General features: G+C 47.6%; 1 protein-coding gene across 6 annotated transcripts in view; it reads right to left on the minus strand.

Annotated features, from left to right (window-relative positions):
• The window catches only part of ARHGAP20 (Rho GTPase activating protein 20), a 109985-nt gene that overhangs the window by 6287 nt on the left and 83650 nt on the right, over positions 1–20048 (minus strand). For all 6 annotated transcript variants that reach the window (XM_077341627.1, XM_077341625.1, XM_077341622.1 and 3 more), the window contains 5 exons: positions 17042–17108; positions 9178–9366; positions 3415–3593; positions 1120–1281; positions 828–937 (listed from right to left, as the gene is read on the minus strand). In XM_077341627.1, the coding sequence (XP_077197742.1) occupies positions 828–937; positions 1120–1281; positions 3415–3593; positions 9178–9366; positions 17042–17108 (707 nt within the window). The remainder of the gene's footprint in view (positions 1–827; positions 938–1119; positions 1282–3414; positions 3594–9177; positions 9367–17041; positions 17109–20048) is intronic.

Below are 20048 nucleotides of genomic sequence, written 5' to 3' on the forward strand. Positions count from 1 at the left end.
GGATGACTTTGCCATCCATTTCAGCATTAAAAGCTGCCTTTCCAAACTGCTGATTTACTGCATGTTTTGGAAATTCCCAGTTACAGGGATTTCATCTGTCAAGGTAGAATCTAATTTGCAGCTGCTCAATGGGGAAATGCGTGCATTTGGGTTTTCTCCCGTGCCTGCCATTTTGGGTCATTTGTGCCTGCCCCTTTCCTCGTCGCCATCCTTCCTCCCCCTTCCTTCCCTGCCTCCCTCCCTCCGTCCTGAAAAACATGCCCTTTCTTTTAAAAAAGGAGTGATCGTGTTACAATGCTGTTTTGAAGTATTAAAAATTCAGCCTTGCACAGCAGTGTTATAATATGATAACCTTGGGTTTAAAAAAAATTACAACATTCAATATATTTGGGGGGGGGGAGGTGGAGGCAATTGAGGGTGAAGAATACTGGAATTAAGGGGTCAACAAAAAGAAAGGTGTAAGCAGGCACCATTTTGCAAAAAAAAAAATTTTTTTTTTTGAAAAGGGGAAGGGTGCAAAGCGTGATGGGAGGCTGCCTCCATCGGACCCAAATGTGTAAAGCGTATCAAGAATTTCAGCCTGGGAAGTGAGTGGAGGAAAGCCCAAATGTGGAAAGCCTAGAATCAACTTGCGGCATCCAGAGGGAATCCAAACAAGGTATGTCTGCTAATGTGGAAACTGTCTAGGTGAGCAATCAAGCCCCATGAAGCAAAATTCATGCGTAGTCTGAAACAGGGCTTGCAAGACAGAAATTTCACAGTTCTCTTCTGTCTGTATTGTTTTTTTGTTTTGTTTTTAACAGAAGGAATGACACAATTAAGTCTACCTGCAGATTCTTTTTATCTTCTCTTCACAGTTTCCTTCATCCATTAAGGAGACCCATTGCTCACAGAGCTGGGATGAGAAAATGCTGTCTGGGATATTTCGAAGAAAATCCTTATTGAGAGAGAAAGAAGAACAAAACCCATGAGCAATCAGTTGTCCTGGGGAAGGGGGCGGGGAGGAAAGGGACAATACTGTTACACCCAAGCCTGTACTTTGAAATCTCATCCAGTCCACCAGCACAGCATTAAAACTGTGGTCTCGTCTCCAAAACGTCTGTCTACATAGATGCCCACCTTAAACACAGAAGCTGTCACGAATATGGACTCGCAGAGTAAGTGCACTTCAGCCCCTGAGTCAAGTTTCTCCTTCAGCTCCCTGCAGGATTTTGCATTTGCTGAACGTCTGAAAATGCCGCGGGTGAAAGGCCCCTCTTGATAGAGAAAGGAAAGCATATCCTGAAAAAGAAAGCAGGGGGCAGGAGTGAAAAACACGCGGCCTCAGAAGTGAGTGGAAGAGCAAAGGGGTGAATGGGTGCTACCATTGATATCGGACGTCTGAACAACAGTGGAGTCAGGAGGGCAGAGTGAGTGTCAGGGAGGGTGGGGGTGGCAACCTCCGTATCCCCCCCCCCCCATTCTCAAGACATGCAGGAGGAGAGAAGACACTCCTTGGAGACTTCCCCTCAGCCCTGCCACTTCTGTGGGGAATGCAGGAGTGAGAACTAGGGGGTGAGGAGATCTGGAAGAGCCCAAGATCAGACCACCCCCCCCAAACCCTGGGGCCAGTCACTCAACCTCACAGATTATTATTATTATTATTATTATTATTATTATTATTATTATTATTATTATTATTATTATTATTATTATTATTATTATTATTATTATTTCGATTTATTTCCCGCCACTCCCAAATGGCTCGTGGCGGGTTACAATGTCTTAAAAAACCCATTAAAACTCCCATTAAAAGACTTTAAAATGTCACAACATGGCAGCACAATAATAAGATCCCCTTCCTACCTCCATTCCTAAAAAATCCAACCCTTGTCACAAACGCTGGCAGGGGCTCATGGGAATTGTAGTCCACAGACATCTGGAGGACCACAGGTTGACTACCCCCGCTGTAGGTAAAGTAGCTATGTGGCTTGGATGCAAACATGCACAAGCCTGCTGAGGCTGCCTACGGGAGCGCCTCCCTCTAGAAGCGAGCACCAGGAAGGGGGGGGGGCTTTGATTCCCTCCCTTTTCACTTCTTGGTTTTATTTTATTATCTCGGTAGTCTAATTTTCACTCAAGGTGGGCTTCTGACCTTGGGTGGGCATTTTAGCCTGCCCGCCCACCCCCAGTCTTACCAAAGAGAATCCTAGAATATTGCGTTGGTGTCCCTTCCAGGTCTGGGTTGGAAGGGACTCTGCAGACCTGGCGTGATGCCTATCCCTCCCCACTCATTTTCCTTGGCCACTCTACTGCGTGGCAGCAGGCAACCAGGGCTCCAAGGTATGACCACCGCAGCTGGAAGCTAGCGCTTACCCTAGCCCATTTTCCTTTTGCCTCTGATAGGCAGTGTTTTGCCTCAGCAGGAGCAAAAGTGCCTACAGGATCAGCCTGGAATAGCATTTCCGAGTTCCTTGACAACCATTTAAATCCCTGGGTAGCTCTTAAGTATCAACTCAATAAGACTTTGGGCTGGACGCCAAGGCTTATATAGGACGTGCTAACTACTTTTCGTCTGGTCCCAGCCCTGATTTGACTTCCCCCAACCCCATAATCAAGCAAACCATGGGAAGCTCAGACAGATCTTACATGGAGCAACATGGCCGCAAAGTAGCAATAACAGGGAGAGCAAAGAGGGCCCCAACCAATCTGGTAACAGCCACAGCACCAGGAAAGGAGGTGGGAAGCCCACCCCTCCAGCACGGGCCCAGGTAAACAAGAGCCTTCAGGCAGACTGAACCCCAACGGGAGACAGGGAAGGAAGGCTTCAGGAAGAACGGGAGGGAGATGGAAGAGTGGCAGCCTGGAGAGCAGGTAGCTGACCACCTCCCATTATCAATGCCAGAAGGGTTGGTTTGGGCCCAAGGAAAGAGGTGGGACCCAGGGACAGATAAAAGGAGGGCGTCCAAGCTAGGCCAGGAAAGAAGAAAGTGGAGGTCATGTAACTCGGGAAAAAGGGTGAATGCACCAGTCAGGGGGAAGGAAGAGGGCCAGGGCATCTTTTCCCCATGCTGAGGCTGGTTGTGAATCCTGCCTCACCTAGCCAGGATGGTGGAGGTCAGGCATGCCAGGGCAGGGCTTACACCTTCCATATGCTGTCTTAAGCATGCTTCTTGTGGAAAGTCAACAGAAAAATGGCCCAATAAATCATTTAATACGATGCCCATTCAAGATATGGGGAACAGATAAATTAGCACGTACACCTCCATAACTTGCAGAATCAATATTACTTCCCCAGGCAACATGTTCAATTCGTACAAGATCCATCTAGCAACAAAGAAAGCCAAATCACAAATATATGGTTCTCCCTCTCATGGTACACGCTAGAACCTCCTTGCTGCGGAGATTTTTCAGCTCTCAGACCTCTGAACTCACCAAAACAGGCTTGGGCAGGTTGTCATTCTCGCAGATGGTGGAGAGGGAAAGGCCAAAGAGCTTCCCAGCTGAAGGAGATGTTGGCGATGGGGGCGCATTGTCCAGCGGGGCCCCTGTGCCCCTCCAGAAGGCCCAGTTGATTATGGATCTTCTCCTTTTAAATGGCTTTTGGCTTAGCTCTGAGGAAAGAAAGTGTTCTTTTAAAACCTATTCGAAGGAATTCGCATAACCACCCTTATTTTAATGGTTGCCATGGTTCTGGAAACGTGAAGGCAAGTTTTGGGGACACTGGTAGCTGCCATAGAGTTGATTTTTGCCTCCTCTGTATGGGGCATGCCTAAGAGGAGAATGTTAGGCTTTAGGTGCCTTTCCAGCAACTGCGTTGAGTGACAGAAGCCCTGCTGTCTGTACATATGGAATTATGAAAAATCTCTCTGCACCTAGATCCTTCCTGTTAAGTGCGGCAGAACATTAATTGGGATTTTAGGCAAAACAGTCGTTTTGTCTGCACGGCATGCCCTCATAAGCTCCTTTTTACCTTGGGAAGGGGAGGAAGACTCTCTTGCTCAAAGCTTGCAGTCAAGTCAGTGGCCTCTGACTCAAGATGCGCTCTGTTTGAAAAGAGCCAGCATGCTGTAGGGCAGGGGTAGTCAAACTGCGGCCCTCCAGATGTCCATGGACTACAATTCCCAGGAGCCCCCTGCCAGCGAATGCTGGCAGGGGGCTCCTGGGAATTGTAGTCCATGGACATCTGGAGGGCCGCAGTTTGACTACCCCTGCTGTAGGGGTTACAAGCAGTGGCCTCTAATCTGGAGAAAGAGGTTTGATCCCCCACAATCCCACATGAAGCCAGCTGTGTGACCTTGGGCCAGTCACAGTTCTCTTAGGGTTGTTCTTGAAGAGCAGTTTCTTTCACTGCTCTCTCAGCCCCCTCCACATCACAGGGTGTCTATTGTAGGGAGAGGAAGGGAAGGAGATTGTAAGCCGCTTTGAGGCGCCTTCGTGTAGTGAAAACGGGGTATAAAAAACAACTCTTCTTCTCATGACGGCTGGTGAAAACTCCTTCCCAGCAAAGGTCCCAGGACGAAAAATGAAAGCAAATCACAGCTGAGTGAAAATGGAAGTCTAGAAAATTTTACTACTGTGCTTATAACTTGCTTTGAAAATGCAAAAAAAAAACCCCACGAGACCTAGACACTTAATTCTTCCCCAGGCCTAAATGAGAATTGTGATTTGCAGCCATGTGTCGGATTGTGTACTGTGTGTGCCCATGACAGCTGGCCAGCAGAGGGAACTGCAGATGCTTCACCTAAAACTGAAGATGAAGCAAGGGATCCCCCACAGGCGTCAACAGCAGCAGTCTCGGCTTTATCAGCACTCCTGGGAAATCCTCAGCTCTCCAGTTCCAGGGACAAGCTGAGTGTCTTGCCTAGCCCTTCTCTTTCCTTGTACCACCTTGGGCCTCCTGTAGCTTTTTCCAGATGCTGCAATCTACCCCCATCCCCCAAACTGACTCAGCTTTCGGTTCTTGTGCCCTGATCCCAATGCCCCTCAAGCCCTCAAGAATACAGTGCTTGTATCCTTCAGTCTTCGGGTGGGTTACGCTTTCAAACAATTCCACGCTATTTAGTTGCCCTTTCTCAAGACAGCTCTTGCAAGGAAGGGGCAGTTTTCTCAGTACTCAGCTCAAAATTCTGTACTGCTGAGAAAACAGCATTGTGATAGCACATCAGTTATCGTGGCAAACACTTTGTGGGAAATGGCTGTGCTATGTGTCATGAGCAACTATTGGACAGTGCCCATGCCATCACTTGCAATGAACCTCTAGACATCCTCTCCCCCATTACAGTTTTGAGAATTGCTGAGAGCTTTCCATGCTGTAGCATTTAAGATCGAAATTCACATATGCATTGTAAAGCACTAGGAAGCTGCAGTGGGACTGTATGGCCAAAACCTGATTCAGAAAGCAGACACCAGCAGGGATAAGCAGGTCTTGTGCTAGCAAATGCTGGAAGATTTTAAGGATGGTACCCTGACCTGGATAGCCCAGGCTAGTTCAATCTTGTCAGATCTCAGAGGTTAAGCAGGATGGGAGACCATCAGGGTCACTGCTCAGAGGCAGGCTATAGCAAACCACTTCTTAATGTCTCTTGCCTTGAAAACCGTACAGGATTGCAAGTTGACCAAATAACTGGGGGAGGTGAAGGCTCAGTGGATGTGATGTCACAGTCCTCCGAGATAGTCTAGGGATTTCCCAATCTCTATGGTAATGACCAGAGTGACTAGAAAAATTCCTAGGGAGTCACAGATGATGAGACATCATTTCTAAGTGACACTTTAGGAATCCTTCCAATCTGTATGGCGTTTACCACAGGGAAATTCCTCGAGCATAACCATGGATGCTATCCCCTCCCCGCTCCCTGTTCCTAAACTCACTGGGGTGGGGTGAAAGTGGGAGCTTGCCCACTGTTTGTGAGCACCTGGAAGGCCTAGGCACTAGCACACTGAAAACCGCCTCCGTGGCCTGCAGAATAGTGAGGCTGAAAAGAGCTTTAAGTGGCCATCATAAGACATGGCTATCCTTTGAAGTTAGGCTACTCTTTGTCTATTACAGTGGGGCAACGTGCTCTTGGCTTTGGATTGGGACTACAGCAAATGTCCCCACGGACTCTTGCTTCAGAGTTCTATTGAACGCAGCACGACTTCCTTCTGAGTAAACAGGCATCGGATCCTCTCCCAAGAAAGCCATCTGGAACAGCACTTCAAAACAGCAGTATGCTAATTTACACACCGTATTAAAGGACACATTCCCCTTTAACTTGGTCTCGAAATCTATTAAGGGCTATCTTGAATATTCAGAAGAAAAAGGAATGTTTGCTTGTTTAGCAATTTTAGAGTCTTTTCTATCCAAGTTTCCTTAGAACAGCAACAAACATAACGCTGGGAGTATTTCTGTGGTTACCAAGGCTTGATGAGACCAGCGACTATACTCTGTTGTCTTGTAACAGATGGTTGCATAAGGACTTGGCCGCCAGACAGTCCGTGGCAATAAAATATACCGCATGAAATGGCAGCAGCATCAGTGCAAAAGGTCTTGCTGAGAAACAAACATTGTGGACACTTAGGTGTCTATCAAACTTGGAGGAAAAGATCTCGCTAGAGACAAGGTCCCGGTCTGGGTGTCTTCCTGTAGCCAGGCTGAGACTCGGCCAGTTGACTCTGACAAAGCAGGCTTTGCTTGGAGTGTGTCTCTGCAGCAACATGTTTCTGTTTTGGAACCCTTTGTCACATTAAATCTTAGGAAAAGCTCTATCATGCCGAATTCCACGAAAGCCTGAACTGCTCCCTTGGGGTGTCTCAGCAGGAGGGGAGGATTTCACATCCATTTAGTTTTAGCAGTGCTACGGCATTGAGTGTTCCCAGAACCATCGCTGCGGGTAGGCCACCGATTTGAATGACTGTGGTTTCCAAAACGAAGGCGGAGAATTCTCTGTTGGATCTTAAAGCCCATCACAAATGCTAATCTCCAGGGCTCGTGGAGTAGAATTTTAAATGTGAAAAGTCTAAAGGTACTAATCCGCATGGTTTCCAAGAACGTATCGAAAATGCAAGAATGAAATATATCCTGAGCTACATTTCATATATATTTTAGCTCCATGGAGTTTCTATAACCCAGGCTTTCTGAACCACGGTTTCATGAAACCCTGGGGTTTCTTGATGGCCCTGGAAGGGTTTCCTGAATGGGTGGGAGTTAATTAATTTTTAATGTATTTTTTTAAAAAATTGGTAAACATTTATCAGGTGATATGACCATGTATGGTCGTGGTGACCCACCCACCCTTTCCAAAATGGCCAATGATGGGCCTGGAGGTAGGGGGAGGTGGACACAACTATGCCTTCCAACCACATTCTGCACCATCACACTACTTTGGGGGTTTCTCAAGCCTGAAGAACGTTTCAGGAGTTTTTCAACAAGAGAAGGCAAACCTGAGAAATGCAAGAGAACCTACATTTTTCAAATAGCAGGCAGGCATTGCCTTCTTGGACAGCATGGAAACAGTGAGGTAGACGCTATGTTTCATATAAAGAGTACATTTGGAATGTTAAGGTACGGTTATCTTCATAAATTAACCAACAGAACTCAAAATGGGCCGAAATTCTGAGACTTGAACAATTTCACTTCCTGAACTAGAGTTATCAGTGACAATGAAGATGGTGGCAGAAAGTGCCATCAAGTCATGGTCAACTTACAGCAACCCCACAAGGTTTTCAAAGCAAGAAGTGGTTTTCCATTGCCTGCCTTGGCAATGCAATCCTAAGCTTCTTTGGGGGGGGGGGTGTCTCCTAGCCAAGAGTTAACCAGAGTTGACCCTACTTAGCTTCTGACACCTGATGAGGTCAGGTCAGCCTGGGCCATTCAAGTCAGGACCAATGAAGACAGAGGGGGAATTTTTGGATAATGTTTGTCAGACTGGCTAGACTGCTTCAGAAACAGAAAGCTATGAAGCAAGGAAGAAGGGCTGGATGAGGGGATGGGCTCCGGAGTGGGGAAGAGCAGAAAGAGGCCTTATTCTCCTAGCTTAGTGATGCTTATTAGAAATGAAGAAGAATGTACTGTCAAATCACAACTGACTCATGGTGACCCCAACCATGGAGTGCTCAAGGCAACAGATGAGCAGACATTTTTTGCCATTGCCTTTTTCTGGGTAGCAATCCCAGTCTTCCTTTGGTTGTCTCCCACTCAAGTACTGTCTGTGGCCACCCTGGCTCAGCCCACAAACTTAGGCCAGACTGGGACATTCAGGCTACACTACTTCAAAAAAAATAGGTTGAAGGCTGACATCCATTTCTGAGTCCATATAGGAATTCCGTGGCTCGCTGGCAGAGCCCCTGCTAGGTCCTAGGTTCAGTTCTTGGCATCTCCAGCTAAAGATCCCCAGCACCAGTTGTCAGTCAGAGTAGACCAGGCATTCCTAACCAGGTTTTTGTGAAACGCTGGGGTTTCTTGATGGCCCTGGAAGGGTTTCCCCAATGGGTGGGAGCTAATTAATTTTTAATATATTTTTAAATATTCTTAAACATTTATCGTGCAATATGACCATATCTGGTCATGGCCAACCTGCCCCACCTCTCCCAAAATGGCCATGCTGCTCAACCACATTCTGCATGATCGCACCACTTCTGATGTTTCTCGAAGTCTGAAAAATGTTTCAGGGATGTAAAGAAGTTGAGAAAGGCTGGCGTAGACAATACTAAACTGACATGGTCGGACTCCACAAAAAGCAGCTTCAGGTATTCACGGCAGAGTTCCTTTCCTTAGAACCCAAGGTAGAAAGAATTACCTGAAGACAGACACTTCAAAATCCGCTGTGTCACAGACGCCAAGTATAGCCTGCTCTTCTCTTTCCTCCCCCTTCCCTTTTTGCCTTGGAAGGAGGCTCTAAAGCCGAGAGACTTGCTTGTGCAAACCAAGGGACTAGTGGGCAACTGGGCCCCTCACCTTCTGCCCTGGTATAGCAGGGCTGAACAAAAGCTCTAGTTATTCATGAGCAACAGCCTATAGAACAGGGAAAAAGTGGCTATTTCCTTCCTGGTTTAGGCATGTTTGCCCCTTATGTCTCATCCTAATAAGAAAAGAATGCCCAAGTGCCACACACAGACACAATATAATTGTCTGGCATAGGCTCTTTTCTCTGGTCTCCTCCTTCCTACGCACTGCCAGCCCTCTCTGAAGGAGGCTTCTGTGAGGCGAGAGAGACTCACCATTCAGCTGATGGCCTGAGGCCAGGCGGCTTGGCTTGAGTATGAACTGGCACTGAAGTTCCCGGGGCAGCTGCTCGATCAGGAAGGCTCCCTGAAGGTCCAGAGGGCAGGCGCAGTCCTTTGATCCCTGCATCTGAGGCAAAGTGTCTCGAACGTGGCTCATTTTAATTCCAAAAGGATATTCATGTCCTGCTCAGAGAAAGAGGAAGAGGATTTCACTGAAGCCGAGTGGAGATTCGGGGCAATGCCAGAATACCTCTCGGGGGATGTTGTAGCAACCTTTATTCTCTAAATGCCTCAGAAGGAACATATTCATCCCTCTTGACCAAGCCTATATGTGCTGCTCAATCAGCTTTCAGTTATACCTTTGCCCGTTGTGTCTTCACACCCCATTTCTTCCTGATAACCCTTTTTAACGTCTCTTCCTAAAAATGTAACTTGCTGTTTTCAGTCTCAGTTGATTTAATCTTTTCCCTCAGCCTCCCCCTCCTGGCCTGTATATAAATTCGTCGGAAAGAGGAATGGGATTTGTAAGATAAATCTGTAACAGGCCATGCATATTGATGGCATTCCACCCACTAAAACACACTGGGCACCATCCCATCAAAACAAAGCATTTTTCAGGCCATCTGATTTCAGGGGGGAGGAGGAACTATGCACACCTATTACTAATTACCACAGAAACAGCAACTAGCATTTTGTAGGGGCTACACTGCTATTTTGCACACATTTCACTGTTTTTTAGGGCACTGCAGTCTAATTTTGCAACCCGGTTTTATTGTCCGTTGGAGGAGAAGGGGTAGACCAGCATACAGCCCCAAGGGAAGAAGCAGCCCAGTGTCAGAGCAAAGGGAAGAACTTTTGGGTCTGAAGGAGAAATGGAGGAGTGGTAGGGTCACCACCCTCCAGGGGGAGCCTGGAGTTCTCCCTGGATTACTCCTGATCTCCAACCTACATAGAGCCATTCCCCTGGAGCAGGCGTAGTCAAACTGCAGCCCTCCAGATGTCCATGGACTACAATTCCCATGAGCCCCTGCCAGCATTCGCTGGCAGGGGCTCATGGGAATTGTAGTCCATGGACATCTGGAGGGCCGCAGTTTGACTACCCCTGCCCTGGATCTTCAGAGGGTGGAGTATGTGACATCCAACCCCTGCTGAGCTCCCTAGGATTTGGACCCCTATTGGCATAGCAAACCTAAAGCCTGGGCAAAAGCAGGTGGAGGCGATGGAGAGCAAATGGGCTGGGTGGGCTACAGGACAAAAGGTTAGCCTCTAGCAAGGGCTGCTGTCAGTGAGCTAAGCATTTTTCATGTGTGATCTTGTCTCTGATTAAAAGATGGCAAGCCCCCAGGGGATGAAGGGGGATTATGAATGAAGTAAAGAAGCAATAGTTCAGAAGATGCAAATTAGGGAGAAGACAGACTTTATACCTCTCTAGGAATAGGTATCCATCTCCCTGTTGCAGGGCCAACTTTCTACTGGCTCCCATTTCCAAGCCGGATTTTTGCTACTTTCCAAGCACCATGGAGGTCTTTACTTTAAACAAGCAAACAACTGTCCTTCCTCGGGTATCTGGCATATTCATCCACTCTAAAGCTTTAATTGCCATCTTTTAAAAGTCACCCATGAAAACAACAGGGAAGCCCCTCCAGAAGCACCCTGCACAATGGAATGCAGCTTCACAATTATTTATTTTGAACACTTAAAAGCCATTTTTCTGCTTAGGAAGAGCCTTGGAGACAGCACAGAAAAATAAAAACATCCGGAAGGAGTTCCTGACAGAGTGGTTTCTTAGTGGAACAGGCTTCCTCAGGAGGTGGTGGGTTCTCCATCTTTGGAAGTTTTTAAACAGAGGCTGGATAGACATCTGACGGAGAGGTTGATTCTGTGAAAGTTTAAGGGGTGGCAGGTTACAGTGGATGAGCGATAGGGTTGGGAGTGTCCTGCATAGTGCAGGGGGTTGGACTAGATGGCCCATGAGGTCCCTTCCAACTCAATGATTCTAACCAATCAGCACTCTCAACAGCCAGATGGGGAGGTGGACTTTGTGATTGCCACAAGGGCCACCCAATGAAGAAGAGTTGGTTTTTATATCCCGCTTTCCTCTACTTTAAGGCTTTCCTCTACATTTCCGACAAAGCAACTTCCAATCGCCTTCCCTTCCTCTCCCCACAGCAGGCACCGTGTGAGGTAGGTGGGGCTGAGAGAGCTCTGACAGAACTGTGACTGACCCAAGGTCACCCAGTTGGCTGCATGTGGGGGAGTGGAGAATCAAACCCAGCGCTCCAGATTAGAGGCCACTGCTCTTAACCACGACACCACACTGTCTCTCGCCTTGTACACTGCACAGCTGGTATCTCCTGGAAGCAGGAAGAACAGTTTGCAGTGAGGTGCCCACCAGTTTGTAAGTTTGCACATCTATCCAAAAAGGACTTGGGATTGGATCCCTGGCAAGCTCCAGCTGCAGTTATCTTTCCAAAGTAACTCTGAGATCACTGTGGCAGTTTGAGGCTTGTTACATACCTCACACTATGCTAAAAAAGAAGAAAATGACACCAACAGCCAACTTTGCAGTTTGTGCTCTGTGAAAAAAACATCTGGATGTTCAATGAAATGTGATTTTTTTCCACCCTTCTCTGACCTTCACAACAAGAGCGTTCCTCAGTACGGATTTCTATGTGTTTTTTTTTTTAATGAACCCAAAAGAAAAAAAAAGATGGTTCTTTTGAACACAGCCGAAAATCCTTCACTCATTTAGAAGGGCCGCTCTGTGCTTGGGGTAAGCATGGCCTGCCCATTTTTGACAAAGGCTTACAATGTACAGGATGCCTGGGTCAAATTTGTCAGGGGAGGGGGGAAATGGGAGTCCAAGACTCCAGAATCAGCTTCAGCAGACAGAGCCAGGCTCCTCAGTCCAACACAACAGCCTTCTAAGTATGCCAAGGTCTGAAGCCTGTTCGCAAACTACCATCCTAACTTTCTGCCTCAAAGCTAAACATGCCCATTTACTTTCCTCTCATGTAATCCCTTCTAAGCCCTTAATCACCCTTTGAATTATTTCCAATATTTCCCCCTTACTTCTCCCTTAACAGGAGGCGACCGAGAGTGGCCAGATAATTCACGCTACGGCCCAACGAGCAACACATGGAGTGACGCTATGGAAACTGATCAGCTATTTTAGTCAGGGCAGCTCAGCAGAAACCCCAGGTGCAGAGGCCATTGACCGTTTCCACACTGGAAGCTTCGTGCCGAGCTGCAGGCTGGAGTTTGAGCTGGGACAGGTGGCCCCGCCTCTTCCTGCTCCCACACGGGGAAACACGTGGCCCTGTGCACCTCATCCGCCCCGGATTTATGCTTCCACATGGGAGCTGGGACAGCAAAGTTCCCAGTGCAGAAACGGATAATAATAATAATCTTTATTCTTATATCTTGGCCTTCCCGTGAGGCTCAGGGCGGGTAACATCAACCGACAAAATACAAGCAGAATGCCATTAGACCATTAAAAGACATGTTAAATTAATTTAAAAACATTTTACTGTTGTCGCCACACATTGGCCAATCGATGCAGCCACTGGGGAGGGCTTCTTTCTTCGGGCAGATGGAGCTGCTCTTTGTGTTCTCTCAGATGTTTCTCCAGGGAGGGAGGTCAGTCAACTGACGTTGCTGAGTGTTGTATTCCAGGTAGGCTTGTGCGCTTCGGTTGCCGAAGCAGCCTGCACCGTGGCGTGGGGGGGGGGGAGAGGTGGCGCCAGTGCGCCCCTCCCCGTACTGCAGCGCTGGCTGCTTCGACCTCGACCAGCCTCGAATGGCTTTGGCGGCCGAATCGCCCAAGCCTAATTCCAGGCCTCAACCATAGCCCTGTTGGAAAAAGCTCTGTCCAACATGCCCTGAAGAGCAGATAAAGGGCCCTGATCTCAGTTGGCAGAGCATTCCACCAGGCTGGGTCCAGGTCTGGGCTTGAAAAAGTCCTGGCCCTGGTTGAGGCCAGTTTCAGCTGGGATCCTGAGCAAGTTTTGGTCTGCCGATCGTGGTGCTCTTTAGCAGACATAATGGGAGAGGTGGTCCTGCAGCTACCCCGGTCCCAGACCCACAGTATGCCTCTGAATGCTACACACTGAGGACAGGGAATGCCTATCATCCTCACGACCTGGCTCTGTGCAGCTTCCAGAAGCTTTTGGCTTCCTGGTGTTGGAGGCAGATTCCTGGATTAATTGGACCTTTGCAGAATGGAATTTCCCATCCTGACAGCAAATTTCCACGCCAGGGATTTAGCTCCTTGGTTGGCTTCATCTCAGCACCGAATCTGACTTTGCCTGGTGATGCTGTGGTTCAACTGTATTTCAGATCACAGCAAATACACACAGGTGAGCGCTGAAAGGATACCGGAGGCATCAGAACCATCAAATGAATTCAAACATGCTCTTTCTCTGGTCAAAAGGATCTATAGTCCGTCTCCCTGCCTGCCTCTGTGAAAGGCTGCAAAGCATTAATCATCTAACATTGATTTGGGAGCTCTGGAGCCAGAAATCTGCTCGTGGGCGGCACGGCAACCAGGGAACAAAGCTGAAGTGGCCAGGGCTGCAATTTGCCTTCTGTGCAACGCCCACTAAAAAATCAAATCGAGATGGAAAGAAGGACCTTGGCTGCCTTCATGTCAGATCTGAGGAGAGTATCGAGAATGGGAGCAGGGCTAGTGACTGATAGGATTTCAGTAAGAGAAAATTATGTGTTGGCCTTGCGGAGGGAGACACTCCGTGACCTAAAACCCTTTCCAGCTGCTTTCAAGATTGCACCTACAGCCCTGTGGGAGGACACCTGGGCTTTGTGGAAGAAAAAGCAGCAGAGCTGGTTTTTATACCCCGCTTTTCAGTGCCCAAAGGAATCTGAGTTACAATCACCTTCCCTTCTGAGAGAGCTCTGACAGGACTGCTCTTGGAGAACAGCTCTAACAGGACTGTAACTAGCCCAAGGTCACCCAGCTGGTTGCATGTGCACGAAGAGTGGGGAATCAAACCCGGCTGGCCAGATTAGAGGCCACTGCTCAGAACCACTGCACCAAGAACCCAAGGAGAACCCTGATAAATCAGACCATCTAGTCCAGTATCCTGTTTTACACAGCAGCTAACCCCATCCCCTGGAGCTCCTGGCAAACAGAAGACAGAAGCTGAGGACTTCCCTGGATGTTGCCTACCAGCAACATCTTCAGAGGTTTGCTGCCTCCGCGTACGGAGGTTCCCTTCAGTCACCATGGCTAGGATACATTGATGGACCTCTTCTCCCTCAACCTGTCTTTCTGAAGCCACCTGTGCTTTTGGCCATCGCTACAACCACTGGCAGTGATTTCCACAATTTAGCCCCTTCTCGTGTAAAGACGTATTTTCTTTTGCCATTCACGGGGTGCCCCCGAGTCCTACTATTACAAGCAAGGGAGAAAAACTCTACCAATCTTCTCCACCCCGTGCACAGATTTATCAGGTGCCATCACGATGTTCCCCGTCAGTTGCCTTTTACCTTAGCTGAGGTGTCCCAAACTCGTCTGACTTTCTTCGTAGTGAAGGAGCTCCACCCCCTTCATCACAGGCATCACTTTTTACCACCGAGTTTCCAGCAATTCCTAGAGATCCCCTATGTCACTCCCAGTTCCTTTACTGGGAAGAGATCTAGCACTGCGGCTTCCCCTCTCCCCTTCTTACCAATAGGCCTTGCAAGGCATCACCCCACCACTCTATTCTCAAAGGTAGCCCTATGCAAAATGCATCATAATAACCACATTTCAACATTACCAAGTCATGCATGGAATATCCCCGCCCCTCAACAAGCTTTCGATTCCGTCAGCACTTGGCCCATGCAGAGTCTGTAAACAGACCGTCCGATCTGCTGAGGGGACCAAGGGAGAGGGTCCTCTTCTGCCCCCCTTCTTCGGCTTCAAGAGGACCAGCTGCCCTTCTGAGGGAGCTTTAATGACTCCTAATAAGTTTTATTAACCTTGCATGTCCGGGTAAAAGCAGAGCTATTGTCGGTAGCTGCAACACTTCAGTTTCTTTTAAAACCAGGTGCCACAAGGCACCTATTTATTTTTTTGCGGCAACAGATTAACACATCAATTCAGTTTTTTTATTTAGGGAGTTTTATACCACTCCTTTGTGACTAGTCATCTTGGGGCGGTTTACAACACATGTGTAACGGTACATATAAGCAGATATAAGTTTCTCTGGTTTTAAAATGTCTTTTACACTAGTAGGCTGTTTTGGACAACCTTTGAACAACCTACTGGCTCCCCAAATTGGGATCCTTGGATAAGGCAAGCCTCTTTTGACAGTCAAAAAGGGTTCGAATTATAGAATAACAGAGTTGGAAGGGACCTCCTGGGTCATCTAGTCCAACCCCCTGCACTATGCAGGACACTCACATCCCTATCGCTCATCCACTGCAACCTGCCACCCCCTTGAGCCTTCACAGAATCAGCCTTTCTGTCAGATGGCCTCTGTTTAAAAATTTACAAAGATGGAGAACCCACCACCTCCCAAGGAAGCCTGTTCCACTGAAACAGCAATGTGGGAGAGCATATGCAGGACGCCTGAGATTTGATCTGCAGAATCTTGTTCTTGATGGAGTGGCCACTGGGCAAGGCCCTTCTCAAACTCTGGTTGTCTGAGTGGACAGCACTGAATTCAATGGGCCAGTGATCTACCCAGGGTTGCCAACCTCCAGGTGGGACCTAGAGATCTCCTGAAATCAGGACTGATCTCCAACCAACAGAGATCCGTTACCCTGGAGAAAATGGATGTTTTCAAGGGTGGGCTCTATGGCATTATGCCCCACTGGGGTCCATTCCCAGGCTCCACTCCCTGAATGTCCAGATATTTTCCAACCCAGAGTTGGCAGCCTTACAAGTACCACTCTCGTGCTACACCCAAATCAAGAGCTTCTGCAGTGTAACAAAGATAAAACACAGGTGAAGGCAGGAGCAAGGAGAGGCAGGGAAACAACATTTCTGTTTTTATGTACTTCCAATGTCCTTCTCAACACAAGGACAATTATTCTGTACAATGGAGCTAAAGCATTTCTGACTGAGCCATCCTGAGAGAGATGCTGGTAGCGGTTGCCTTAAGTTACAACCCTGGAATGCCCTTCCAGTCAAAACGCGTCAGATTCTGAGCCTGGACACTTCTCTGCCTGACTCGCAAAAACTCCTTAAAAGTCTGGGCTGGCTTTCAAGAGTCAGGATTCAGCAGGTGTGAAGGAAATGTCATCTAATGCAGCACTTGTTTTTTCATGTAAGTTCTTTCCTTTTAAATTATCCTCACCTACCTGAAGGCCTGAGGGAAAGAGCAGGATTGGAAAGGAACCGGCCAGACAAAATAAATGTAGCATATATTTCCAGAAAGTGCTTTAAAAAAATCTTCGTGGTGCAGAGATAAAAGAGATGGTAGCCCACATGCTGCTTTTCTCTAATGACTCTAAAGTAGCCAGAGATGAACTTATGACTCCACTACTGCTTAGTGGTGGCCATTCAGCAAAAGATTTCGTGACTGCTTTTCTGGTTGGCAGCAGAACCTTCACTTGGAAGGAAAGATGTCTGTCTCTGGAATGTGGCTTTCTCAGCTCTTCCTTTTTGGGAGGGAAGAGGTGAGGAAGTGGTGCTTCACAAACAGAAATCCATGTGTCCATGGAAACACTTTGGTGGACCCAGGCCACTGAAAGACTCTGCTACTTTTTTTAAAAGGCCATTAGGAACAGATCCTGGTAGACTTATCTTAACCCAACATGCATGAAGCTATTTGTTTTAATGACCGCATCAAAGTACTGAAAGAGATCAGCTGACTGTATCATAATCAGGAGAAATGGCTAAAAGCATTCTTACCGATGAGAGGATATGGTGCGTCTTCTTTCCCAGAATTCACCCACAGCTGGTAGTCTTTTTCAGAGCCCTTGAAAAACACAATCCCACAGTTATTAGAATGAAGAGGTAATGGAGGTTGTAAAAATGGTAAGCCACGACTTGTGTTTCGAATGCAGGTGTCACAGATCTCTAGAGAGCAGGGCACATGCGGCACAACACCTCAATATGTACATTATTTTGCATATTCCTTTGCCTATGGGGGCCTGGCACAGCCAGCGATCGATCTCAGAGCCGTCTGAAGGCATTCTGCTGTTGGCAGAATATTATGCTGGCTATTCATCTGGCACAGGACTGTATGCGACCGAGATATTACTGAGTGGACAACATATGTGGTGGAATTGCAGCTGATGCTTCTGTATGTGGAGCTCCATGGATTCTAGTGCCATGGTAAGAACAAAGGAACTGGGGGGGGGGGGAGGAGTGGATGTTCTGTTGAATGGATGTTCTATTTTTTTTTACATTCTCCTTTTTTACATTCTGTTTCCTTTTGTAGTAATTTAAGCTTCTGGGTAGAAGAGAAGTTGGAAAGCCTGTTATGTAATAAGGCTTCCATATAACCAATAACTTGATACACTAGAGGCTTCCCCTAAACAGACTTTGAGCCTTTATCACCTGGCAAGGCTACAACAAGTCCAATGATGCCAAGAATGCAGGCCATTCTGAAAATATCTATACTGACCAGGGATGGAGAGTGCCAACCAGGGGCAGCCTGCTGGATAAACCCAGCTGCCAATCCTGTCTCTCTCCCTGCCTCTTATACTTTTCAGCACAGCTTGGGAGGTGAGGGGAGTCAGGAGGGGAATGCTTAGCATCCGTTCCCTGGTTATACTACCCCCGCTGTGACTTTGATTTTTTGCATCTGTGCCACTTTTAAAGGAATGCGTACGAGACACAAAGAAGCAGCATGATGCCAAGAGGGGAAGCCTTTGGGGTACTCTTCTGTTCTATCGCCTTTGGTAGAAGTAGCTGCTTAACAAGTGCTTCAGATCACAATTGTGATCTTGCTGCATGCCTGACATGTCCTGGGGTTGGGTATCCTGCTTGGCCCAGCTTCAGACAAAATGGCAATGTCATCCAAAAGGTTTTGTCAGAAGAAACAGTGCTGTGGTTGAATAAGCATTGGATTTGGATTGGAAAGACCAAGGATCATGATTAGAGATAGAATAATAGAATAACAGAGTTGGAAGGGACCTCCTGGGTCATCTAGTCCAACCCGCCGCACAATGCAGGACACTCACAAGATGGCAATTCCCATTTGGTAAATACCTAGAGATTGGGTATGGAGCTTAGGGAGGGAGGAGTTTGGAGAGGGGCGGGATCTCAGCAGACTTTAATGCCACAGAGCCCACGTTGCAAAGCAGCCGTTTTCATCAGAGGAGCCAATTTCAGTTGTAATCCCATCCAGCCATGGAGATCACTGGATGAACCTGGGTCACTTGCTCAGACTAACCTACCTCACAGGATTGTTGTGAGGTTAAAATGGGGAGGCATTCAATGATACCGTGTGAGGAGCTAAATCTTTATGGCAGAAAGCCACTGTGTAATCTTAACAGGGGCAATGGGAAGGGGGGGGGTATGGTTGAAACCATCATAGAATCATAGAGTTGGAAGGGGCCATACAGGCCATCTAGTCCAACCCCCTGCTCAATGCAGGATCAGCCCTAAGCATCCAAGAAAAGTGTGCATCCAACCTTTGCTTGAAGACTGCCAGTGAGGGGGAGCTCACCACCTCCTTAGGCAGCCTATTCCACTGCTGAACTATTCTGACTGTCATTTGATGACAAGGCAAGTCACTTTCTCAAGCATTCCCTTCCTGATTCAATATATGTGTGAAATGCATCAGGAACACACAGCTGCCACTGCAAATGGCATTTCCCCACAACAGCAGGAAAAAACGCCTTACTGGGTAGGAAGAAAGGAAATGCCTTGCCTGCAGCGGTCATGTAGTTCTTTATCCCCTTCCAGCTCTATGGGAGCCATTTCTGTGTGGTATGCATTGTGTGGTCATGTGTGGGGGGTGCTAGTTGCATGGAGTGTTTGTGGCTGACGGAGCCAAACTGTTGGCTGTAGTGCCAACAACTTGGAAGAGCCAAAAAGGAGATGCCCTGTGACTGACAGGCACAACATTTTAGGGGTTTAGATTGCTAAACTAACAAGCAGGCAGCAGGAAGAAAATATAGAGGGCCTGGAGAATTGCCTGGTGCTGCACAGCAAGATGCCAGGAGAAAACACGGTTGAAAGATACGGGAAAGACACTTGCTCTTCTATTCCCCCTGTATATATCCTGCGGTTTCATTTTCAATTTCTTGATGTCAAATGCAACTGCAGAGCTCAGATGGACCAATGTGTCTAGCAATACACGATCATTTAGTCTCTTCCACCTGCTGCTCCCTCTGTCCACATAAGTTGGCCTGCATATTCCTTTGCCTATGCAGAGCTCATCCTTCCATTAAAAGAGCTCTGCAATCAGGAGAGCAATGCTGCCTTTTATCAAGGGGTCACAGTCTATACGAGGCCTTCTCAACAAAGGTTTTGTGAAACCCTGGGGTTTCTTGACAGCCCTGGAAGGGCTTCCCGAATGGGTGAGAGTTAATTTTCATATGAACATTCATCAGTTGATAGGACCATATATGGTCATGTTGACCCATCCCCCCCCCCAATGGCCAATGATGGACCCAACCCTGTTCTGCACGAGGGTGCCACTTCTGGGGTTTCCTGAAGCCTGATGAAGGTTTTAGAGGTTTCTCAAAAGTATGGACTGATCTTTCTTAAAAACAATTGCTGCCTCTGAACTAGCCTGGACAACAGAAATTTCCCAGGCGTGCTGTGCGGCCCCATTTATGCAAGTCACCAGTGGTAGCTTCTTTTTGTACAAGACAAGGACAGAGAACTATTTCCTTGAGGTGGTCATCATGACTAATGTTTATCCTGTTCCTCACAAAACAGGCTTGTCAGCTTGTCCCAGTCT

The sequence above is a fragment of the Paroedura picta genome, chromosome 6 (genome assembly GCF_049243985.1).
Source record: "Paroedura picta isolate Pp20150507F chromosome 6, Ppicta_v3.0, whole genome shotgun sequence".
Lineage (NCBI taxonomy): Eukaryota > Metazoa > Chordata > Lepidosauria > Squamata > Gekkonidae > Paroedura > Paroedura picta.